The 23,183-nt window shown below is 43.6% G+C and overlaps 1 protein-coding gene across 1 annotated transcript in view; it reads right to left on the reverse strand.

Moving 5' to 3' along the window:
- LOC137352331 (protogenin-like) overlaps positions 1-23,183 on the reverse strand; it is a 139,073-nt gene that overhangs the window by 58,448 nt on the left and 57,442 nt on the right. The window contains exons 3-11 of the mRNA XM_068017618.1: positions 15,168-15,312; positions 14,051-14,184; positions 13,186-13,188; positions 10,669-10,806; positions 10,193-10,351; positions 7,605-7,767; positions 6,196-6,443; positions 4,878-5,042; positions 3,645-3,950 (exon numbers count right to left, since the gene is read on the reverse strand). Coding sequence (XP_067873719.1) covers positions 3,645-3,950; positions 4,878-5,042; positions 6,196-6,443; positions 7,605-7,767; positions 10,193-10,351; positions 10,669-10,806; positions 13,186-13,188; positions 14,051-14,184; positions 15,168-15,312 — 1,461 coding nt within the window. The remainder of the gene's footprint in view (positions 1-3,644; positions 3,951-4,877; positions 5,043-6,195; positions 6,444-7,604; positions 7,768-10,192; positions 10,352-10,668; positions 10,807-13,185; positions 13,189-14,050; positions 14,185-15,167; positions 15,313-23,183) is intronic.

Genomic DNA, 23,183 nt, shown 5'->3' on the forward strand with positions numbered 1-23,183 from the left:
TTGCTTCATCCAGTTGGAAGTTCTCAGCAAAGCCATGCAGGAGTACTTCAGTGTTGCTGAGCACTCATTTGCATAAAGGTAAGCGAAGTTGCTTTTGTCCAATGATCGCATAATGGACGCTGATGGATTGTGGAGAAAAGTATGATCCTGCCACCCACCTCCTGGCTGATACAAACTGGATGCAATGAGCTGTTAACATTTTACTGGGACTTGGAATTGCAAGTTTACCTGAACACAAATGACGTGTAGTGTGAAGAGGGGAAAAAAACTGGACTGTGCTGCCTAGCAACTTGCCACTTGGTGGTTTTGTAAAGCCATGTGTCCAGGTCTGCAGCTTGATCATTGCCTTGCAGAAGGTGCATGCACACAATCCAGCTGGTGTCATCAGCTACAAATCAGCAGCAGGAATTCTCACCTTTCCCCATCTTAGCCCAGGACTACGAATGACAATTTTAGCATCCTTGTTGGAACCTTGGCTGAGATCAGTTCACTCAACACACATCATGAATGGAACCTGCAGCCTTCTGTTGTGCATCGCTTAACTACATGTTACCATCACTGACTGAGCCATCAGACAAAGTCTTCATATACCAATCAAAACTGAATGGATTGTAGAGTATTCATAGTTATGTTGTTCTCCACATTGCTAATAAAAAGAGGCATAGGTCAGGCTGGACCACATAAAGCACTATTGGGTCCTGCTCTTGTCTATCAAAACTGCTCACTATCCCAGGATGATCCTGGAATATAAAGATAACCACTGTGTTCTTTTCTCTACTGGAAATCACATCTCCCTGTCTCCTCCACCCGAGTGAATCGACTTTGATCGACTGCCTCTGCTGCTTCCCCCTCTTCACCAGTGCACCAGGCCGAGCTTCCTCAAGCTGCCAATCCCACGCATCTCCCCCATCAGCCTAGCCTTGAACTCTTCTCTTCTGTCTCTCCTTTTGCCCTCTCCGAGGTCATCTGATCCATGAGACCCACCTCCTGCTCCCTCGACCGTATTCCCAATAAACTGACCACTCAGCTTCCCATCCTAGTTCCCACGTTCCCTGATATTGTTAATGGTTTTCCCTCCTCAGGTACTGTCCCCATCTCCCTCAAATCTGCCCTTAAAAAAAAAACTCTCGACTCCTCCACCTTGCAAACTACTGCCCCGTTTCCAACCTTTTCCTCTCCAAAGTCCTTGAATATGCTGGTGCCTCTCAACTCTCAGTCATCTTTTCCAGAACTCTGTTTGAATCCATCCAATCAGGTTTCCGGCCCTGTCACAGTACTGAAAGAACTATCAAAAAGTCACAAATAACATCCTACATAATGGTAACAAAAGTAAACCATCCTCCCTTGGCCTTGTTTATTTTTTTTATTTTTATTTATTTAGAGATACAGCCCTTCAGCCCACCGAGTCTGGGCCGACCAGCAACCACCCATTTATACTAATCCTACATTAATCCCATATTCCCTACCACATCCCCACCATTCTCCTACCACCGACCTACACTAGGGGCAATTTACAATGGCCAATTTACCTATCAACCTGCAAGTCTTTAGCTGTGGGAGGAAACCGGAGCACCCGGCGGAAACCCACACGGTCACAGGGAGAACTTGCAAACTCCGCACAGGCAGTACCCAGAAATGAACCCGGATCGCTGCAGCTGTGAGGCTGCAGTGATAACCACTGCGCCGCCTTCTTAACCCAGCTGCAGCCTTTGGCACGGTTGACCACACCATTTTCCTCCAACGCCTCTTCACTGTGGTCCAGCTGGGTGGGACTGCACTCACCACATTCAATTTTTGCCGATCCAGTCACAGCCAAAGAATCACCTGCAATGACTCTTTCCACTCCTGCAGCATTGCCTCTGGTGTTCCCCAAGGATCTATCCTTGGCAACCTTTTACTGTATTTCTCATCGACATACTGTCCCTCAATGCCTAAATCCGAAAACACGGCATCAGTTTTCACATGTATTCTGATGACATCCAATTCTATCTTATGATCACCACTCCCAACACCTCCATCGCCTTTGTATCGTCAGACTGCTTGTCTGACATTCAGTAATGAATAAGCAGAAATTTTCTCCAACTAAATATTGAGTCGACCAAACCCATTGTCTTTCCATTCCCACTGACTCCATCCCTCGCCCTGGCAATGGTCTGAGGCTGAAGCAGACTGTTAGCATATTTGAAGTCATATCGGACCTCAACCACATATCTGCACCATTAAGACTGCCTATTTCCACCTCCATAACATTGCCCAACTCCACTCCTGCCTCAGCTCATCTGCTGCTGAAACCTTCATCCGTGTCTTTCTTACCTCTAGACTTAACTATTCCAATGCACACCTCACCAGCTTCCCAAATTCAACCCTCAGTAAAACGTGAGGTCATCTAAAACTCTGCTGCCCGTGTCCTAATTCACACCAAGTCTCATTCACCCATCACTCGTGCTCGTTGACTACAATGTCTCTCGATTAAGCATGGTCTTGATTTTAAAATTCTAATCCTGGTGTTCAAATCCCTATCTCTGTAACCTCTTCCAGCCCCACAACCCTCAGATATCTGCACCCTTCCGATTCTGGCCTCGAGCATTCCCGATTTTAATCACTCCACCATAGGCGAATGTGCCTTTAGTTACCAAGGCCCTAAGCTCCAGAATTCCCTCCCTAAACCTCCCTGTCTCTCTTTTCTCCTTTAAGATGCGCCTTAAAACCTACCTCTTTGAGCAAGCTTTTGGTCATCTGCCCTAATACCTCTACGTGGCTCTGTGCAAATTTTTCATTGATAATATTTCTGTGAAGTGGCTTTGGACATTTTACTATGTTTAAAAGTTGCATTTTTTTTTAAACAAATAGATGATATATATACAATTAATATTGGTGTTTGGCACAATAATAAAAATAAAATGTATCAATGTTTTGTGAATTCTGAGATTGCAAATAAGTACACAACCTTTCTCCACTAAGGGGCGGCACAGTGGCGCAGTGGTTAGCACCGCAGCCTCACAGCTCCAGGGACCCGTGTTCAATTCTGGGTACTGCCTGTGCGGAGTTTGCAAGTTCTCCCTGTGATCGTGTGGGTTTTCGCCGGGTGCTCCGGTTTCCTCCCACCGCCAAAAACATGCAGGTGATAGGTAAATTGGCCGATGTAAATTGCCCCTAGTGTAGGTAGGTGGTAGGGAATATGGGATTACTGTAGGGTTAGTATAAATGGGTGGTTCTTGGTCGGCACAGACTCAGTGGGCCGAAGGGCCTGTTTCAGTGCTGTATCTCTAAATAAAATAAAAAAATAAAAAATAAAACTAAACCTCCCAAATGCAAAAATAAAGATTCATAGGATAGACACATTGCTTATTGTTGCACTATTAAATCTGACACACTCGGTGACTGATACACGCATAATGTTCCACAGTCATAATTTAACCAGGTAACTAATCTGGTTATCAAGTCTGAATATATGCTTACTGCATTGAATGTAGGCATCCAAGTTCTATACTTACATAACTGCTTCACATCTGAGACCCTGCGGTCAATCTCAAAACAGGTCATAAATGGTGGCATCAGAGAGCCCTGGCAATGACCAATCTTTTCAGATCTGAATCTATTATTCCACTGTATAAACATCATTATTTAACAAGACAATATATTACCTTTTACACTCGTAGCTTTTGGGGTTCGGTGGGATGTCCATATTGAAGATTCTCCCCACCCCACTCTGGTTGCTGCAGAGATCCGTACAAGGTAAGTGCTGTCAGGCTCTACATCTTCAAGCAGATGTTCGGATTTGGTCCCTGGAAGCTCCACAAGGTGGACAGCACTCTCTGAGCTTTTACGGTAGTAAATGCGGTACGCAATAATACGCCCTCTCCTGAACTTGGTTGGAATGGGGAGCCATGAAATCAGGATGTTGGTTGGGCTACGGCTGGTCAAGCTGATTTCTGGCACTCTCAGAGGGACTGTGTAAGGATGGAATTAAGAAACAGTGTTTAAAACTAATCCATGTAAAATTGATATTTTTCAGCATCACCAAATTTAATGACAAGAGGGTAGAATTGTTTCTTAGCGGAAACAGTGTATCTAATACCATAGAACTGAAACATAAATACTGCCGAGTAGCAGGTTAAAAAATTATTTTAACAAATTAATGCTGAGGATAGCACTCAGTTTAACGTGTGGCTTCCAAGTTGTTTCTCCATTTTGTCTACGTATTTATCTTTTACAAAGAAGTCAATCTCCAGAACTCAAGTTATAATATACAATGCAACTGATGGGAAGAGTTTTAAAAGCTTACAGTTCTATTATAGTGGATAGACGAAGAGATTTACTAAGTTGGGACTAGAAACACTGTGTAAGTACTAGACAGCTGGTGTATATATTTAACAGCAAGTTTCAGAAAAACTGACAAAAACGGATTTAGAATTAGGAAAATAATTTACGTTTTTTTCTGGCAGTAGGCGGAAATAAATAATGAATATTATGCAACAGTATTAACAAGTGGAGTTTGGGGAGGAGGTAAATTGTAGATGCGTGTGAAAAGCTGACGACTTAGATAAAATAAACACCGCCTACACAACTCTCGAGCACGACAGGTATGAGGTGATTTATGTTGTATAAATTAAGCTGTAATTACCCTAAAAAGTAGGAATGGGATAAAATTATAATTAAGATGTTTTGGCACATTCCAGTGTGATAAAAATAAACCAATCCTGATTTTTAAAAAATAAACTCTGCCAGTAGCTCAGTGGAGAAATAAACCATGGGCATAACTTGAACAAACCCTGTGCAAGTAGGAACTCCCATGGGCCATTTATTAACATTATGCATTTTCTGTATTACACAGAAGCCAATGTCTGAAAGCACTATCACAGAATAGCTTTTCATACCGTCTTCCAATGTGTGCTGAACAACATGCTCCGACATTCGACTGGCTCCCATGGGCATGTACGCTACAATATAAAATGTGTAATTGCTGGCTGGTTCTAAATCATCAATAATGTAACGAGTTGTGTCATTCCCAATAACCACTTGATATTCCTCATTATTTAAACCTGGGGAAAGAAAAATTTCCTCTCAATATGTGAGCCTGGGATAATTAACTCAGGCAGCCTGTTACAGCACCATTTCTTTAGACGATGGCATGTGATGGAAAAATAACACACAAGACATCTAAATATCCCTCAAAATTACAAACTTCTAAGAATTTTAATATAATTTTGGAGCAAATAAACTTTTTCTCCCATCTCCGCTATGATAATGGTGTCACATAATTCATGCTAAGAGTTGATATTCCCATAATCAACTTCACCAGGACTTTGCTTCTGACAGCAAAACACTGCATTTTAAATACAGCCAAAAGCAAAATTATTCCCAATTACATTTTCCCACATTCATGAATAAGCTTGATAGCCACTTAATTTGCAAATCTAAGAGGCCCATACACAAGCAGTAATTACCAGCTAATAATGTATTTCAAAAGTCCTGATTTCTGACCTAGAAAACAAAATCCTTGAAGGAAAATTAAAGAGTCTTGTTACCCTGCTGAATACTCGAACAGAACTCATGCTGGGGCTTAATGAAATAACTATAATGGAATACAAAGCAACCATTCGACTGCAATCTGCACTCCATAGCCAACACTTTAATGCCTTCAGAAAACTGGTGGTGCTGCCTGAACACACTTCACCACACACTTTAATTATACCTTCACGCATTTCTATACTCTCTGTTCTATGAACTCATAATAAACACCTTTCCCTTGAGAAGGTAAACCTTCTACCCAATTTTAATCATCTCAACAGATCACATTGTTTGTGCAGAGAAGGCTGCTATTCCCATTTCATTAGAGAGGCTATTCTCTCTTTGTGACCTCTGTCCAGCAACAGAATATTAACAACAGATGGTCAACTTCTCACATTCCAATTAGACATTGGGAATGGAGAATGTCCAAGCCCAAACAACAAAAAAAGTGAAGAGGATGATACTTGCAGATTAGTTTTAAAACAAGCTACTTTATTTACATTTGAACAGATGCTTCTTCTGAAGTTCTAGTCAAGATACACCTTGTAGGTTTATTGCATTAAACATGTTTTTACTACCTGGCAGACAGCTAGAATTGTTTACTTGGAAGTTATCTACTGGCTGAATGAGAAAATGTGTTTCAGCTGCACAACCTTGAAGTTATGAATAAGATTCATGGCTCACCTTCTGCTTTCATGTAATGGACAGAGTATGCAATTACTTTATCAGAATTGTACATTGGCCTTTCCCAAGATAGAAGAATCCCTGAACTCGACACAGTTTCTGCCTGGATATTTCTAGGTGCACTAGGCCTGTCCTCAGACATAATAACAATTAGCCTAGCCACCGAAAGAACGGATCCTTGTTGATTTTCAGCCACACACTGGTAAATGGCATCATCTTCGGGAATGATCTGGTTTATCACCAATTTGCTTTTAAAAAAAAAAGAATAATTTGGTTGATTATCTGAATTTTCAAGCACATATGTACTAATCTTTATTATTAATAAATAAGTGTAGCTCTCTAATGGAACAATTTTACATTTGGCAAATGCAAAACTTAAAAAGGGGCCATACTTCATGTATTAATAAATTAAAATGCCTGTAGGGAAGTTATAACGTGACCAATTTACTAGGAACTGCTCCAAGTCTGCTTACTATATAAACTTCATTTTACATGATTAAATTAATTCCAAAGTTAATTTGGTTCAATTCAATCCCTCTTTTTAAAAGTTAACTTTTTGAAGTTTTTTTGGCAATACAGGGGACCACATCTCAATAAAAAAATAATTGACTGGTCAATGACAATTTCATTGCTGGAAGAAAAAAGTCTGATTCAGGGTCAATAAGCAGTACTCCATGCATTCTTTGCTCTCCCCCACTTCACAATAATGCAAGTCTGTAGTGTAACCCCAGCTCCCTGCATGATCCTGTCCTTGCCCATCAGCACAACACTTCCAAAAACAAAAGCAGGAAGCCTGGACGATTCTCCCCTCCTACCCCAGATCACGGAGCACCACTCCTACTGCCACTCCAGCAGACTTGAAAGACTGAACCTGGACCCTTCCTGATATCCATGGCTTAGCACTGCACTATGCAGCTTATTTACCAAATGAGGCATCTGCGAATTCAGTCGAAACTCTATGCCCTGGACACAGCTATACCGAGTCTCCTTGATGTTCTAATCTGAACGTTAGTTATTTTTCATAGACTTGCAATTAAACTAAATACATTTGAAAATGCATCTTTAACTGCATGAAAAGAGAAGTCACTGAAAAGTATGCTGAATGATCCCAACTTGGAATTAACAATCCTGTGCGAACCAACGAGGCACTAAGGTCTTGAAGATCAATTCATTTATAAATGCAACAAAGTTACTCTGTTGACCTTCTAAACCATTGTGAACTACTATTGTTCACTTAAGTTCAGACAGAAATATTCCTGGACAAAAAACTACACTTAACAGTACAACCAAAATCAAGAGTATTTTAGAAAAACATATACAACTTAATCATACTCAATTCCTTTCATATTTCAGTTCTGCAAATAGGATTCAGGGCTTTAAAACAGAACTAAAAATAAATTGATGTGTACCTGCTATACTGGACTTTGATACGTCCATTGGAGTGAATCCTTTGTCCATTCTTCAGCCAGCTAATTTTAGGTGTAGGAATACCTTCTGCCTGACACATAAACCTGGCCGTGCCAGCACGAGGCCTTGTCAAACTCTCAGGCCACTCAACAAAAGAAGGTGGGGCTACAAAGCAACATTGGAAAACACTAGTAAAGCTATATTCTTATCAGGCAGTGCACCTTGCCTGATAAATCAACAAGTCAAATTTAAACAATAAAAAACTCAGCAGCAAAACTAAGCACATCTTCAGCCAATTAGTGGCATTGGTTGAAGTCCCAACTGAGGGAGTACAACATCCTTTAGTGAAAGAATCTCCCAATCATAGATAATGGTGAAAAATGATATCTGAACCAATTCTAAAAGTAAGATCATTTACATTTTCAATTCATTAAAAGCAGATATGATGCCTACTTTTAGTGAGAGGTCAGCAACCAATGTTTACTCCACAGTACATGAGAGATTTTGTGTACCGTGATGGATGAGCTGCTGCTATACCCTGCAGTTTTCAGAACACTATATACACACACACACACACAGGGAAACACTACAACTTCTCAAGTGACTGTAAACTGAGTATTTTAATTAAAAAAGGCAACAAAATTATTTGTTCTATAAATTCAGCAAAGGACTAACAATATAAAAACTTGTCTTTTGCCTCTGGGATATGAAAACAAGTCCAGCCCAGAGCAATAGAGACTCTATCAGTCTCTGCAATACTGCTATGTCAAATGTGTTTGGGGGTTGTCTCAGTCCAGTTGCGTGTTTCCCCCAGCAAAGAACTGGTTTTAATTGTTGGGGGGGTTGGGGAAATAGTTTGCAATTCAACTCCAGCCACTGGAAGGCTGGTGGAGAAAATGGAAATCTCACATGAATGCAGTAGATGAGCTCTTAAGTTGAGTCTGATGTACATTTTTGCAGCAAAGTGCAGATAACTTTATTGTACATCTAACTATGTTGTACCAGACCTGGAAGTGCTTAGTGCTGCTGCTGTTTACCCAAATTAGGTAAATGTTTCTTCTTACAGCACCATCATTCCTTACCTTGATAATATTCATTAGGAAAGTAAAATTGAAAAATGTTTAAACTTGTCTATCTACACCTTGTATTTCACATCTAAACCAGGTACACTAGTGGAACAACAGGAGACGAAAAGGAATCCGCGACTGACCAGAACTGTGCTCAAAACAGGAGAAACTCTTTTTAAACTATGCATTTCTGTACTTATTTTGAAAAAAAAATGTTTGTCTTCTATATTGATTATCCACTAAGCTTTTTACATAAACCAAGATAAATCAGTGCTCCTGTCAGCCTTCATCTCACTGTTCACCTGTACCTTATGGAATGTTCACTGTGTTCATCCACATTCTTCTAGGGATAACAGTTCTAGCTCATTATCTTTTAAAAGCTTTACCCTTTCTGTAAATAACTGTGAACAAAATACCATTTGTTTACGACGGCTTGGCTGAGTTGGCAGTGCCTTCAATTGCCGGTCTGAGCACATAAACTAGGCCACATCGGTGCATTATGAAAAGAGTGCTGCATTGTCAAAGGTACCATCTTTCAGATTTTTAAAAAAATGGATGTTAAAAAGTCCATGGCACCATTCGAAGAGACGCAGGGAGTTTTGTCTGGCCAGTGTTGCTCCCTCAATCAATAGCACCAAAAAAACAGAGATTAACTGGCCACCCAGTACCAGAATATGGCAGTGCTCATCATCATCATCAAACGCTACTACAACAATTTTTATTTATATAGCACCTTTAATGTAATTAAATGCCCTAAGATGCTTCACAGGACCGCTAACAAAATTTGACACTCGGCCACATCAGGAGATTTTAGGGCAGACAACCAAAAGCTTGGTCAAAGTGGTAGGTTTTAAGAAGCCTCTTAAAGAGGAAACAAAGGTAGAGCTGCGGAGAGGTTTAGGGAGAGAATTCCAGAGCTTAGGGCCTTGGCAGCTGAAAACAGGGCCACCAATGGCAGAGCAATTAAAAATCAGGGATGCTCTGAAGGCCAGAATTGGAGGAGTGCAGAAGGAGATTACAGAGATACAGAGGGGCAAGACCATGGAGAGATTTCAAAAGTAGGATAAGAATTGTAAAATTGCTTAACTGGGAGCCAACGCAAGCATGGGGGTGATGGGTGATAGGGTCTAAATAACAATGGTGACTCCATTTCAAACAATTTCATTGCATGTCAAGAACTTTGAGATATTTCTGAAAGACATATTCAATGCCATGTAAATACAAGTTCGTTATAATTTGATTTTACTTAAATAATATGCAATGAGCTTTTTTAAGAAAAGAACATCCACATGCGTGAATAATTTACCAAAACAATGAAATATTGCTTCTTCAAATTACTTGCAACCGAAAATTTCAAGTAAGGACAGCATGAATACTAAAGCTTAGTTAGACTGTGTCCCTGGTTCTAACTTGTTTTGTTGGCTCCCCAGGGCAGCAATATGCACCTTCAAAATTGTACTAGCTACTGGGATCGCAGATTAATTCTAGAGTCCTTAGCTTAAACGTGTTTTTTTTTATCTTACCCAACACAGTAAGCATAGCTGTGGCTACAGTGTAGTTGCGTGTGCCTGGTGTGGTGGCCCGACACACATATATTCCAGCATGCTCCACCTTCACATCGGATATCATCAAATTTCCATTCCCCAGAACCCGTGTATTGAAAACATCAATAGATCGGTGATCTGTTTGGAAAAAGCAGATATTTGTATCAACCAGCCATTATTGAGAGAGACTAACTCAAGCCGTTTAAATGGACTAAACGCTAAACACAATCATTCATAAAATATTGACATTAAAACACAGGAAAAATGAAGTATCTAAGTAAAATTTACAAATCATTTAATATGTTGAAAACATTGGTTCAAAGTTATATTTGTTATTTGAAAAAAGTCACAGTATTTGAAAGTTTTCTGCTATTCCTGGTTTAACTGCTGCTTTGTGGTTTCTATCAATAGTGCAAGGAATGGCAAAAGGATAAAAGGAAAAATGGATTACTTACCTAAACGACTCCAAGAAACAAGAGGCTTTGGGGAACCAATGGCGACACATTCCAGCATAGCAGTTTGATGCACAGGCACAGTGAGATTTTGGGGACCAGCTACAATCACTGGTTTCTGCAAAGTTTTTGGCTCCCAAGCTATCAGAAGCAAATTAATGAAAAAACAGTCAATGGAAATCATTACTATTTACTGTAGAACCCTAAACAAGTACCCCATGAAGTGTAACTGACTAGCAAAACCAATGAATAAAAATAAAATGGTGCCTGTTGTACAGGAATAATCTTAACAAAATAAAGTAATACAGAAGTAGATCAGTTAGGTTTTCAACTGGTCATAAAGAGATGCACGTATCCATTTTGGGGTAAAAGAAAATGTTACTTAAACATAATTGCAGCTATAACTATTAATTATGAACGCTAATAAATGTACTTTGTTTTAAGTAGCACCATTACCAGACCCATGAAAATCAGAAAGAAGCAGTAAGATCCCCGACAATTGGTGAAAGGAGAAATTCAAATTCAGTTTGGGTTCCGCCAAGGCCACTCAGCTCTGACCTCATTACAGCCTTGGTTCAAACATGGACAAAAGAGCTGAACTCAAGAGGTGAGGTGAGAGTGACTGTCCTTGATATCAAGGCAGCATTTGACCGAGAATGGCATCAAGGAGCCCTAGCAAAACTGAAGTCAATGGGAATCAGGGGGAAAACCCTCCGCTAGCTGGAGTCATACCTAGCACAAAGGAAGATGGTTGTGGTTGTTGGAGGTCAATCATCTGAGCTCCAGGACATCACTGCAGGAGTTCCTCAGGGTAGTGTCCTAGGCCCAACCATCTTCAGCTGCTTCATCAATGACCTTCCTTCAATCATAAGGTCAGAAGTGGGGATGTTCGCTGATGATTGCACAATGTTCAGCACCATTCGTGACTCCTCAGATACTGAAGCAGTCAGTGTAGAAATGCAGCAAGACCTGGACAATATCCAGGCTTGGGCTGATAAGTGGCAAGTAACATTTGCGCCACACAAGTGCCAGGCAATGACCATCTCCAACAAGAGAGAATCTAACCATCTCCCCTTGACATTCAACGGCATTACCATCACTGAATCCCCCACTATTAACATCCTAGGGGCTACCATTGACCAGAAACTGAACTGGAGTAGCCATATAAATACCGTGGCTACAACAGCAGGTCAGAGACTAGGAATCCAGAGGCGAGTAACTCACCTCCTGACTCCCCAAAGCCTGTCCACCATCTACAAGGCACAAGTCAGGAGTGTGATGGAATACTGTCCACTTGCCTGGATGGGTGCAGCTCCAACAACACTCAAGAAGCTCAACACCATCCAGGACAAAGCAGCCCGCTTGATTGGCACCCCATCTACAAACATTCACTCCTTCCACCACCGACGCACAGTGACAGCAGTGTGTACCATCTACAAGATGCGCTGCAGCAATGCACCAAGGCTCCTTAGACAGCAGCTTCCAAACCCGCGACCTCTACCAACTAGAAGGACAAGAGCAGCAAATGCATGGGAACATCACCACCTGCAAGTTCCCCTCCAAGTCACACACCACCCTGACTTGGAACTATATCACCGTTCCTTCACTTTCGCTGGGTCAAAATCCTGGAACTCCCTTCCTAACAGCACTGTGGGTATACCTACCCCAAATGGACTGTAGCGGTTCAAGAAGGCAGCTCACCACCACCTTCTCAAGGGCAATTAGGGATGGGCAATAAATGCTGGCCTGGCCAGCGAAACCCACATCCCATGAATGAATAAAAAAAAACAAATGATGTCATGGGTGCTTCCATTTTCCCTTTAATATCAACAATATGCCACATTTACATACAGAGTCTTGGGGAAAGCTACTGTTACAAGCGTAGCAGCCTCTAGTGCAATTAAATAGAAAATATATGCAGAAATTCCTCTAAAAGAATGAATGAATTTAACTTCAGTGCGGAGAATTTACAAAATAGCCTCATGTGCATAAAGTAAAACATGGAACGTTAATTCAAAATACAAAGTGATTCCTGACAACGCAACCGGCCGTGGACGTCATCAGACTGCACCAAGCTGCACATGTACGGAAATGGGCTGCTGCTCTCTGCGCGTGCGCAGCGTTCCACATTGCCAGGCCTAGTTGGTGCATGCGCAGATGCCGTCATCACGTAACGCAGGGAAGCAGAGACAAAGCGGGGAGAGCGCGGGGTGGGGGGACGCCGGAAGAGAGCAGCACCCCCCTCCCCCACCCAGTGACTGCAGGCCGCTCGCTCCTCCCTTGCTCCCCCCCCCACCCCACCTGCTCTCTCCGGCCGCTTGCTTCCTCCCACCCCGCCCACTCATCCCCCCCACCCCGCCTGCTCGCTCCCCGCTCCTGCCCACCCTCTCTCCGGCCGCTTGCTCCCTGCTCCCCCCACCTTCTCTCCGGCCACTAGCTTCCCCCCACCCCGCCGACTCTCTCTGGCCGCTTGCTTCCCCCCGCCCCGTCCGCTCTCCCCCCCCCACCCCCGCACCCCACCCACTCCCCCTCATCCCACCCGCTTCCTCCAGCCACTCTCTCCCCGCTTCTCCCCACCCTGCCCGCTCTCTCCGGTCATTGTGTGCTGTCATGAGTTTACATTGCCTTGCTGTGATTATTTGAGCTGTGCCATCTTTATTCCTGGCAGCTCCCTGAACGTCTCAGAATGTGACGTTTTACTGGAACAGGCTACATTTGTGCATGTGCCAGTACAGTGCCACCTAGTGGTTGCATTGTCAGCAAATGCAGCCTTCAAAATAAACCAGGATAACCAGAGCCATTGGCTAAATTGGGCGAGAGACCCATATGTTTAAAAACTAGCAGCAATGTACAGTTAAATGCATGCAGTATACAGCGGCACTTCAAGCATTAACTTTATCCTAAACATAATTAGGACAGCCTTGACAGCAACTTGATCATGGCTACAGAAAATTTGCCACATTAGTTGCTGACTTGATCCCAACCATCCAGTCAAATCCAAAGGACGCTCTTGTGAAGACAGCTATTCCTTGTGCTATCTGTTCCTCGCAGGAAATGCATAATTCAGACAATTTCTTCATAGACATCATCTGTCTAAATATTTTGAAAATATGACTGAACAGCAATAACATACCTGCATGTTTATTGCAACAGGTGATGGTCTGATCAGTTCAACGACTCTGCATTTTTAGCATTTCCATGACAAAACACAACTTACATTTTCATCTGTTATGTCATTTCCCTGGCACAGAATGCATGCGCACGCACTTTTTTTAAAGATCAGCTGTAGTAATCATGCGTATCTTCAGCTAGGAAATTGAATGCAAAGCCTCTTTGAATCAATAACTGGACATTGTTCAGGAGGAGAAACATCTCAATTGTGTACCTGGAATAACTGTTAAAATGGCTTCCGCACTCCTGCGCCTATTTGCAACATTGGTTGCAACACAACGGTACTGTCCAGCATGCCGTCCTTCAACACCATAGATTTGAAGAACGCCTGTTGGCAGAGAAGTTATCCTGAGAAGAGAAAAATATAATACTTTTAAGAATTTTGTTTTCTTCAAAAAAAAAGCTTGAATTGTGTGGATTTTCAGCAAAAATGTAGTATACTGCAGGGACAACAGTGACAATTCAGTGCGCACAGTAACACTAGCGATAAATTATTGGCCTGGATCTCGCAGCCAGCACCAGGGGATGGTGCTCATTGCTAACCGAGAAAAGCTGCCCACAAAAGATTTAGTGGGCTCTAGAGTGTCAACTTCCTCTATTCCAACATGACTCTGAATCTGGTGCCATCTGTGATGTATAGCAACAGTGCAGGCAGCAGGCAGGCTGATCAGCCAATGAATTGAAGAATTCTCACATTCAGCAAAGCAGGAAGTAAAAAGCAGGGATTTTAATTCATATTTTAGGGCAGTGTACAGAAAGCAAAATAAAGATTAGGACAGACATTGGGATTAAGGCAGAAACTGAAATAGCATGCAATTTTTATTTTAAAAATGGAACTTTTAAATCTTTAAAATTAGCTTTCAGAGCCACAGAGGTTGTTCAGCAGTAATTATGACTTAGTGAGTCATTAAAAATGCAGTTACACCTCATTCAATAAAGCTTGACATTTTCAATAGTATTTACAGTAAGAATAGTGCGCTAAAAAGTTGAAGCTCATGTCAATTCACCAATTCTGTTGATTGCATCTGCGAAGACTGTACCATTACATCTGGTGGAGAAGCAAGGTGTCACTGACATTAATTTCCAGATTTCCAAGTTTCACTGCACATGTGTGATCAGAAACTGCTGTCAGTTTTACGCGGTAATGACGGCGAGCGCTGACAGTTTTGCTGTCATTACAACTGCAAATTCCGGGCCAACATACCACAGTAACATTAGCAACAATTTTGTGCAAAGAAATAAAATGCAATGTCTGTATTATTAAGACAGTATTATATTCAAACTACTCTTGCATACTAGTGTAAAGCTACACATTTTCCTCTCAGATATACCTATCAGTAGCTAGCGGCAATGCTGTTCGGTTGAATTCCCAGGTTATGATTGGTGGAGGATTTGCATGTATCTTGCAGATAAACCTTGCTACTTCGCCTTCATTGACCATTGTATGGGCTGGCTGAACGTCAAATGGAGACATACCTGAGAATTGAAGGGACAATGCTATGGTTAGACACTCAGAGACTCATAGCTTCGACACAACCAGAAAGTAAACTCCTTCATTGAGGTAAAGCTCCAAAATAATGAATACATAGAACTCAAACTGAAAAAAGTGAATATTCAATAGTACCAGAGAGCAGAACAGCAATAACCTTCAGAATGTAATGACAACCAAAGGCTTACCTTCGGAATTATTTGAGCTAACAGCATTCATACAACCTTTTCTTAGTTATATAGACAGATCCCACAAATTACTTTTCAAATTGAAGGAACTGTTTATTTGACGTCTTCCCTGCCCCTTTTAAGCTCGCTGTATAGTTGGTCAGAAGATTGGACAGTCTACAAAACTGTTTATATCACAACAGGTATTTTAGTGAATGGCTCTCAACAGGAAAGAATAAAAAGATAATGTGGATCTGTGGAATACGTTTCACACAGTTTAGGGAGCAGGGAGATTCTTTCCTGAAATATTTAGTAAAATTGATGGTGCCTAAGGCTTGGCTGTCCCATTAAAATACTACATAAAATATTAAACTTTAAGTGGAAGCATTCTGTCATTTCTACTTACATTAATGCTCATTAAGTTGAAATTCCAAAACCATGTCCTGCACATACTAATTGAGTTCACTCCCATTATCAAAATAGTAGCTTAAATTTTTGTTGACTAATTTTTGTTCAGATTATGCATTTATATACAGGCAAATGTATCAGAATCAGACTGAGTTTCCAGCCTGTGAATTTCCTTTGAGAACATGGAAAAACAGACCCTGAAGCTACTGTCAGGCATGGAAAGATAACCAAATTTCTACCACTTTTTTTGCTCTGTATAAACGTGGTCATTTTGTAAAACGTTACTCCTACAAAGCACTGCCAGATACAGTTCAGCAATGGAGTCTTCTAATGCAATTAAATGCATGCAAGTAATTATGCAACTAAAAATCCTTACTAATGTTTTCTGTGAATTCCTAATAAATTCTGTCGTCAACATTTAGTTAACATAATGGACTATATCAACATGAAATTGCCTTTTTCAATACAAGTGGTTCCCATCTCACAGATGTTTTTGCCAGCAGTAATTGAAAGGAACCTGGTGAGGAGAGTATTTTCTCACACTCCAGGATCTGAAAGGAATCCAAACTCTTTCAGGATTGCACATTTGCAGATGTCTAAGCTTCCCTCAGGATAAGTGATCATTCTGAGCCTCACTGTGCAACCTACACAAGTGTCGATAACGATTAGAAAAATATTACTCCTCATAAATATTTCACACCTCAGGAAATTTGTAACTCATCAATATGTAAAAAGGGATTAAATCTAAATTCTCACGTCATAAACAAAAACATGTTTGTAGATCAATAGAAATCTTTAAAGATTAAAGAAACCTAAAAACTAATCAATGGGTCAAAATACAGATTGCAATCAATTAATAATCAACCAGCCCATAGGGGGTCCAATAAATGTCAAATGATCAATCATGCTTCTTTGTGAAAGAGGCACACAATTTACCAATGGAAATGGAAAAGCCTATCCCACCTCACACTCAGCGTCATCAAGAGACCATCTGCACTGCATAAAATTCAACTTCAACAAAAATATAATTACAGCAGTTTGAGAGACTGTTTCCTCCATAGCTCAAGGAGTTTACTCAGTGAGAAGCCACACCATACAGACCAAAAGGATTGTGTTGAGTTGGTGAGAGGAGCAATTAAGTGCCCTACAATTAGTAAATTAGCAAAAAATTAGCACAAAGCTCTCCTGGATTGGGACAGAAAAAAAAGTCACCAGTGTTCCCATTCCCAATCACCATGCAGTGTCCCTGCTGGAAATGTATTTCTAAACAATAAAGATACAACTTCTGTGATGCCTCAGTGGTTGAACAGCTGACTGTCATTCACTATGAAAACTCATGAACAATGGCCACTTGGTCATTGAAAGTGACTGACTGACATCTGCAAAACTGCACACCAAACATGGAGTGCGAGCTAAAGGCCTGCTCGGGTCTGCAAATAAAACCCGACCCGAGCCCGACAGAACCACATCCAACCCGAGCCCGAACCGGCCCGAGTCCTTTCATTTTTTCCTGTGCCCAACCCGACCCCCGGAACATAATCAACTTTATTGAAGAGGTTGTGCTCTACCTTGGATGGAATCGCTCACTGCAGACTAGTGCAGAGTGTTTACTGCCTTGACGTCCTGGCCGTAACGATGTCCAACCCGGCCCAAACCGACCCAAGCCCGACACACGTCGTCGGGTCCAGTCGGGTTCGGGTCAGGTAGCCATGCTCTAGTGCGAGCTATAACGGCACACAGAGGGACGAGAACTGGCAAAAAACTTCACAACTTGAAAACTTCCAGAAGTACCACTTATTTCAATATACCACTTAAGAGTTTCTTGGTGAATCCAACAAAATGACAATTAAAGTCTAAAAGAGGATTTAGTGAGCCATTCTCAATGTCTGAAGTGTAATCTAAATCTTTCACACACATCTGGAACATACTACCCAATTTCAAGGGTAACATAAGCAAATCAGAATCAAAGTTGAAAACCAAATCGCCTTCAATTTTTTTTTTAAATGATTTTAAATCACATTCATTTCAGTTTTTAACTAACAATATATGTTGAGAACCTAACAGCTTTTCACACTTTAAGAGCTTCGAATGCACCTGATTTTACTGTGAATGTAAAATTCAATCAGCTTTGTCTTAGTACAATAACACTGATGCACTCTTGCTTAACTAACAAAGGTGCCTTGTCAGATTCTCTTACTATAACACAATTAGCTTGCTGTGAGATGAAAGCCAAGAACTAGCCAATACTAATCTAATTTACAATCAGTTAAGGTCGTCCATATGTAAAAGCATTTTACACCATCACCGTGAAAGGCGCTTGCTCAAACGACTCTACACATTACAGGGCTTACTCACATGTTCCAGAAGAGCAGATGTTGGATGAGATGTACAGCATAGAAACCGTAGCTTGGCTGGTGGCGAGGAGGGCCCTCCCAGTCAGATCCTTCATGCACGCCCGAAGTCTCGCCCCCTCCGCACAATGCCCCCGCGGTGGCTGTGGTGGAGCAGAGACGGTTACCCACCTCCTCCTGGAACGCGTCTTCGCAAAGCAGATGTGGAAAGAGCTGCAGTGGTTTTTGTCGAGGTTCATCCCAAGCAGCTCTGTAACACAGGAGTCTGTGCTCTACGGGCTGTTCCCAGGGAAGCACACCGAGACAAACATCAACTGCTGCTGGAGGACTATCAATTCGGTGAAAGACGCCCTTTGGTCTGCCCGAAACTTGCTGGTCTTCCAGCGCAAAGAGTTGTCCACCACCGAATGTTGCAGACTGGCACATTCCAAGGTCCAGGACTACGTGCTGAGGGACGCACTAAAGCTTGGGGCAGCCGCAGCAAAGGCTCAATGGGGAAAGACCACAGTGTAAGGTCCCCCCACCAAGATGAACTGAGGGGCTGGACCCATGGAAAACCCCTCGAACTGTATCGGGAAAATTTTGTGTGCTGTAAATGTAAAAATGTATATGGCATGACAATGAAATGGAAGGGTTGTGAGGCAACTCATGATTGTATGGAAGGAAACTGATCATCTTTGCACTGTTTGTATTTTTTGACTTGATGCTGTTTTAAACTGTTTGGGAATGTAATTTTTACAGATTTTTATGAATAAAGTATATTTTGGAAATTAAAAAAAATAGAAACCTGGCAGGGGAGAGACCATGATCAGTGGCCTCTGATCCTGTTCTGGGGAGGTTTTTGAGTAAAATGGTTGTAACCAATTCTACAGCGTCAGGCCAGGGAGCGCGTAACACCATTCGGGTGGTGGTGAAGGATAATGAATGAGGTAAACCGGTTGACTGTACCTTCTTAAGAAAATCCTTATCGACTGTTGTGTATTCCAAGCTGCAGACATCTTCTGCCTGCAGGACTTCCCCAGCAGTGGATATTTCGACGTGACGTTCAAGAATGTGGTGGGAGGCATCAAGTTCCTGAAAGTGTTCAAGGAGAAGGGAAACCAGGCGCCGCTGTCGATCCTCACAGTGCAGCCACTCTTCACGCTGCCATTGCAACGCGACCGGGTGGTGACAATCCACCTCTATAACCCCCATGTTCCTGTCGTCGATGTACTCACCTTCCTTGCCACGTACGTCGAGGTGGCCGGCAGCAGCACTGATGTTAAGGACCCATTTGGGATTTGGACCAGCAAGCGGCAGGTCAAGGTGACCTTGAAGGTCTATGCCAACGGTGCCATCATCCACCCTCCCTCCAGCTTCGCTATCGGGGGAAGTCGAGGCTTCTTGGTCTATGCAGGGCAGCCCAGAGTTTGTCGCACGTGTGGCAAATCTGGTCACGTGGCAGCTAACTGCAGCACAGTCGTCTGCAAGAAGGAAAGCCATCAGACCAAGGACTGTAAACAGTGCTGCAACCTGTGTGGTGGAGCAAGCCACCTCTACAAAACCTGCCCCAAATGCTGCCTCAGTTATGCTCAGGCGGCAAGGTCCAAGGAAAGGCCAGGAGAAGGAACGGTGAATGTGTCTGGTGTTGGGAAGGAGACAAACAACCCTCTCCGCAGCGAGGAAAGTCTACCTGAGAAGGAGAAGGGGAGACAGCTGCAACCAGCGACTCAGCACCTACCCCTCAGCACCTAGGGCGGCACAGTGGCTAGCACCGCAGCCTCACAGCCCTAACGACCCGGGTTCGGTTCTGGGTACTGCCTGTGTGGAGTTTGCAAGTTCTCCCTGTGACTGCGTGGGTTTCCGCCAGGTGCTCCGGTTTCCTCCCACAGCCAAAGACTTGCAGGTTGATAGGTAAATTGCCCATAGTGTAGGTAGGTGGTAGGAGAATTATGGGAAGATGGGGATGTGGTAGGGAATATGGGATTAGTGTAGGATTAGTATAAATGGGTGGTTGATGGTCAGCACAGACTCGGTGGGCCGAAGGGCCTGTTTCAGTGCTGTAACTCTCTATGACTCTACCCCGTGCCCGGAAACCCCTCCTCTACAGACAGAATCAATGGAGGAGGAGGCAGCAGATGGACAAACTGGTAAGTGGCAAGTGGTACAAAGGAAAACCACAAAGAAGAAACCTTTAAAAAAGTTACAGGCCACTACCCAAACCAGTGGCAAGAGGAGTCTACTGTCTGAGACAGACTACGGCAGCTCCTCCTCATTGGACAAGGAAGGGCCGGAACAACGGCACCTGCAAAAGAAGCAGCAGAACTCAAAGGAGCTGGAAGATAAAGCCCCCCAGCTCCAGGGCACTGGAAGCTGTGATGGGCCCAGTGCGCCCCAAACCCAAAGTGCAGAACCCAGCCCACCCCAGCTCCGGGACACCGAGAGCAACGAAGCGTCTGGCGCACTCCAGCTCCGGGAAGCCGGATGTCTTAGAGGAGGAACAGAGGGGAAAGACACCAACAGCAGAGGACAGCCCAAGCCTTGCTGCCTACAAGACCCCCCTGATGTCATCCCAGTGGAACAACCCCCCCCCCCCCACAATGAGTAACCAGGAGGGGATTCTACGCCCAACGAATGTGAAATAGTGTACACAAGCTATGGGTATGCAGGAACATACCCAAGGAGTGAGACTAGCAAGGGCACCTGGTGTGGGAAGCAACACCCAACTTTAAAATGGGTATAAAGGTTGCTTTGATTAACATGCATAGCGTTAAATCCACTATGTGATGTGTTTCGACCTTGGACTACCTTGCAAAGATCTGCAGGATTGTGGAATATCGCACCTCAGCACCTACAGGCAATGGTTGTGATTGTGGTTCCACAGGTCATTCATCTGGTCAGGGCGAAATGATTCCCGTTCCTCCGGCCTGGGTATGCTGCTGCGGGGAGGCAACTTCACCATCTCCGAAGTTAAGGTGGTGGTGGGTGGTCGCCTCCTCGTAGCAGATATAATGTATAACAATGCTCCGCTCGGGTTGATCAACGTGTACGCCCCGGTTCAATGCAGCGAGCGGCTGACCGTCTTCCAGCAGCTCCCACTGCAATTGGCGACATCCAGGCTGGTAACTTCAACTGCATCATTGATGCAGCTGGACGATCCGGCAGTGACGACAGCAAACTGCACGCTATGTCTAGATTCCTAATGGAAACAGTAAAAGATACCAAGCTGCACAATGTCTTTGGCAAACCTGCAAACAGAGTGCAGTGTAGATACACCTGGTCAAGATCGGACAGGTCTGTCCGTTCTAGGATTGACTTCCTGTTTGTGTCCCGTGCTGTCATGGTGAGATCCACTGACGCCAAGCCAATGTTCTTCTCTGACCACTGCCTCTTACTGGCTGACTGTCAATTACAGGATGACCAGCAGGTTGGCAGGGGGACATGGAAGCTCAATGTTACACAGCTAACTCCAGAGAATGTTGAGGAACTCAAAAGGGGATTACAAAGATTGGAGAACCGTGAAACCCCTCTTTTGAGTCTCCAGTTCACTGGTGGGAAGTGATCTAGGAGATCATCAAGAGGTTCTTCATCTCCAAAGGTGTTCAGAGGGCGAGAGAGAGAGAGAGAGAGAGAGAGAGAGAGAGAGAGAGAGAGAGAGAGAGAGAGAGAGGGAAATGTCTCGACTCCAGAAAAGAATGAAAAATCTGCTCCAGCTGCAGTCGATGGAGGTCGAGGTCAAGGAAGATCTCCAAGAGGTGAGGAGCCAGCAGGCCTCGCTCTTTGCGACGGAGGCTTCCAAGATCATCTTCTGGTCCAGAGTCCGCTCCATTGAGCAGGATGAGACATGCTCGCGTTTCTTCTTCCAAAAGGTACACACAGAGAGCTCTGTGATCAGCAGCCTGAAGGAAGAGGACGGCTTGGTAACTTCTTCGCAGTCCAACATACTAAGGATCAGCAAATCCTTTTATGCTGGGCTGTACGACATGAAGCCCATGGACAGCACGGCCTCCCAGTCCTTCCTATCATCTATCACGGAGGTCTTAGATGACAGCATGCGGGACAGACTGGGCAAACCGCTAACTCTGGATGAGCTGACAAATGCCGTCAGGTCCCTCGAAATGAGTAAAACTCCTGGAAGCGACGGCTTACCGGGTGAGTTGTCTTCGGCTCTGTGCGACTGGATCGGCCCAGACCTGCTGGAAGTATACAAGAGTATGCTTATGGCCGGCAGCATGTCAGAATCCATGAGGAAAGTATCGCCACCCACATCTACAAGCGGAAGGGGGCGAGGGCAGAAATCAGAAGTTGGCGGCCCATCTCACTGCTTAATGTAGACTACAGGATTCTGTCCAAAATCGTCGCCAGTCGGGTCAAGTCTGCTCTGGAGTTGATGATTCACCCTGACCAGACCTGCACTGTACCCGGCAGGAAGATCTCTGATAGCCTCGCGTTACTCAGGGATACGAACGCCTATGTACGGGACAGGAGGGTGGACACCTGCCTCATCAGCTTGCACCAGGAGAAGGCTTTTGACAGAAGATCGCACGCCTACATGATGGATGTGCTCTCCAAAAAGGAGTTGGGGAGGGAATCCGCAATTGGACCAAACTGCTCTACACAAACATCAGTAGTGCAGTCTCAATCAATGGGTGGGAATCAGAAAGTTTCGCGATCCAATCTGGAGTCAGACAAGGCTGTCCGCTCACCCGTCTTGTTTGTTTGCTGTATCGAACCTTTCGCTGAGTGCATTAGGAAGGATGTGGGCATAAGAGCGGCGACAATCCCAGGCAGCGGAGGTACTCAGGTCAAAGCCAGGAGGTACATGGATGATGTGGCCGTCTTCTGCTCGGATCCACTGTCCGTTCGCAGACTGATGAGCATCTGCGACCATTTCGAAGTGGCCTCGGGAGCCAAATGAAATCGTGGCAAGAGCGAGGCCATGTTCTTTGGGAA

The sequence above is a fragment of the Heterodontus francisci genome, chromosome 38, assembly GCF_036365525.1.
Source record: "Heterodontus francisci isolate sHetFra1 chromosome 38, sHetFra1.hap1, whole genome shotgun sequence".
Taxonomy (NCBI): domain Eukaryota; kingdom Metazoa; phylum Chordata; class Chondrichthyes; order Heterodontiformes; family Heterodontidae; genus Heterodontus; species Heterodontus francisci.